General features: G+C 40.9%; 1 protein-coding gene across 1 annotated transcript in view; it reads left to right on the top strand.

The window, feature by feature from the left end:
* The window catches only part of szt2 (SZT2 subunit of KICSTOR complex), a gene marked incomplete in the record, with an annotated part of 111681 nt that overhangs the window by 60842 nt on the left and 47825 nt on the right, over window positions 1–3014 (top strand). Inside the window, 4 exon segments of the mRNA XM_014008071.1 lie at window positions 599–763; window positions 886–1071; window positions 2060–2253; window positions 2425–2591. Of these exon segments, the coding sequence (XP_013863525.1) occupies window positions 599–763; window positions 886–1071; window positions 2060–2253; window positions 2425–2591 (712 nt within the window).

A 3014-nucleotide genomic window follows, 5' to 3' on the forward strand; every position in this document is an offset into this window, starting at 1 on the left:
AGATAGAATAAGCTGCTGTTAGTCCACAAGTCCTGCTTGACTTGTTTTTGTTTTTTTGTTTTTTGATAGTTGCATTTTTTAACTGTTGTCTTTTATATCTACATGAGTTAAGAGTTCTTCTGAAGTGTTACAAAGACAATTTGTAGAAACAGGACATGATTTGAGGATTTTTACTGATGATCTTTTCTTTTAAACATGTTACAGCAGTAATAAGAAGCAGATTTATTTTGAATAAACATAATAAATGTGTTAAACGGTTAAACGGTTAAAAAAAATCCTAGGGGAAACCCTGAAGTATGTAGAAGTAGTTAAGTTGTAAAACATGTATGACATAATAAAATCAGACAAACTACAGTGTGACTGCTGAGTCAGCTTTACAATGACAGCGGTCCCTTGTTCCTGCAACAGCTTTGAGGACCTGAGGTTCTGGGCTCTGGAAGGAGTTCATCTCTCTTCAGCCAGGAGTTTTTTTCTTTTTTTTTTCTTTTATAAAGGGACAACTCACAGCTGAAGGTTTTTATATTAAAGAATCTGATTCATGTTGAGACACATTTTCAGTTAATATTTTAACAGACATATATTGTTTTTGCTTTTTCAGGAATCGCCTGCATCGCCCTTTTATTTGTGGATGTTCACGGTCAGCTCATTCAGATTGCAGCTCAGGACAGACCAGAGAACTCCAGTCTCCCTCTTCATCCAGACCACTTTGACGAGCTGACAAGTGTGGTTAAAGTGGAGGGCATCGAGACGAGCCAACGCTCAGGTAGAAACAACGCCTGCACTGGTTTGTGTTGTAAAAGACTCATTTTGGGTGATGAGAACCTGATTGTTGTTGTTTTCTCTGTATTTGCACGTCTGAATCAGCTCTTTATTCCTTTCTAACAGCAGCACAGCTGTACGTACGGTTTGACATCTGGGAGCAGGGCAACATCAGTCCATTACAGCTGAGTGACAAACTGCAGGGGGCGCTGCGCCATGCCCTTTGTGACGTGGTCATGGAGATGAGAGTCCTGCCACACCCTCTTTGTGTCGGAGCATCAGCAAGCACGAGTCCAAAGGACGAGTCTAAAGGTAAGACCCAGACCTGAGCTTTTTTGTCCATTTCTCTGAGGTCTTTATATTCTTCTATTTGTCAAAGTTCATTTACAAAAAAAAAAGTACGGTAAATAAATAAAATGTTTCTGCAGAAATGTTGCAGCGCGCCGACGCTGCTGCCCAAAAATCATAACTTTACATCAGTGGTGGGTCTGGTCGGCTAACAGCATACAGCAGAACTAAGTTTCAGTTTAGCGGATTAGTTTTTTTCACTAACTTTGAAAACTGTTAGCAGACCAATTAGCTAGCACTAAATTAAACTTTACCAGCCCTAAGCCTGCTACCAACTAAACAACAAGCTAACGTGAGACACACACTGAGTGACAGTCGTCTTAATTGTTAACAATTAACTGTTAACGTTAGCTTCCGCTGATATTTAATTGTGAAGCTGTTTAGTGTTAGCTGCTGGTAAGTTATTTATTTATTTATTTATTTGTTTGTTTGTTTGTTTGTTTGTTTGTTTGTTTGTTTGTTTATTTTTACCTGTTTAGCATGATCAAAGCTTTATATTATTGGCTGATAATAAGTTGTGCTGTCCACTGCTTTATATTATTCTGAACTAAAAAAAAAGCTTCCTACAGTTTGTTGTCTGGCCTGTAGAAGAGGTAAAAAGAGAACCAAGAACAAAAGAAGTGTTAATGAGATTTTAAAAAATAGCAGAAAAGCTAAATATCTCAAAAAGTAAAAATTGCTGAATCACCAAAAGTCATAGCAGGACTGTCCTGAAGGAGCTGAACGTTTTGATATCTGAATTGTTAAAATAGAACAAAAATCGCAGAAAAAGATACGAGTAAAAAAAATGAATGAAGAAATTACGAAAGAAAAAAATGGCCTCAGCTGTGTGAGTGCCTGACAAGCATTCACAGTGTAATCCTCCTGTTTCTTGATTCTGTCCCATCGTCAGTCCTGGGATCAGAGGTGAGGCTTTGATTTTTCTTGGTCCAATAATGAAATGTGTGCGTAGGGGTGTGCTCGTCTGAGGTGAGAGAAGTGAAGGACAGCCCCCAGCAGCGAAGGGGCTCTCGTGTCTTCAGGGGCAGCCCCTCTCCCATCGCTCTAACCCAAACTGCAGGGGGTCCCCCTGTGACAGGAACCAGCACCCCCGAATCAACCACACCCACCAACAAGACGACGCGCCGGAGCTTCTGGGACATTCTGGTCTGTGTTTCCAACAATCTAAAACTGTTCATATTCGCTGTTTGGTTTTGTTTATTTATTTTTCAGTTATTACTTATCTGCAACACAACCTTGCTGCAGAATGGTGGTTCACTTGTTTGTTTGTTTGTTTATTTATTTATTTGTTTGTTTGTTTGTTTTTCTCTCCATCAGAGCAAACCGGACACAGGAGAGCTGGGCAGCCCCAAGACAACAGATGACATCGTGCAGGAGAAGGGCGATGAGGGGCGAGCGGCGCGACGAAGGCACAAAACAGAGAACGTGAAGCAGCAGTGGAGCCAGGAGAAGGCTGTGGCCGTGGAGCTGGAGCAGGCCCACAGGTGGGGGGTTGATGATGATGATGATGATGATGATGAGGAGGAGGAGGAGGAGGAGGAGGAGGTCAGACTATAGTGAAGTCTTATTTAAGGTCGCTGCTGATTTCCTGTTACCTGTTCTCTAAAGGTGATCACACTGATGAAGATCAGTTAATAAAGCTAATAAAAGCAGAATAATAACCTTGCAGTGCTAACTAGCTAGAGGTAGATTCCAGTATGTTGCCGTTATGTAGGCAGGATGTGGATAATCCTGATTTCTGTCAAACATGTTCTGCAGATATACAGTACCTGGGTGTAAGCCTGCATGGCAGCTCTTTTGTGGTTAAATATGAACATTTAGAGTTCAGAAAATGGATGTATTAGCAAAAGAATGTTCTTTATTACTCTGTGTGTGTGTGTGTGTGTGTGTGTGTGTGTGTGTGTGTG

The sequence above is a fragment of the Austrofundulus limnaeus genome, unplaced genomic scaffold (assembly GCF_001266775.1).
Source record: "Austrofundulus limnaeus strain Quisiro unplaced genomic scaffold, Austrofundulus_limnaeus-1.0 Scaffold47, whole genome shotgun sequence".
In the NCBI taxonomy this organism is placed as follows: domain Eukaryota; kingdom Metazoa; phylum Chordata; class Actinopteri; order Cyprinodontiformes; family Rivulidae; genus Austrofundulus; species Austrofundulus limnaeus.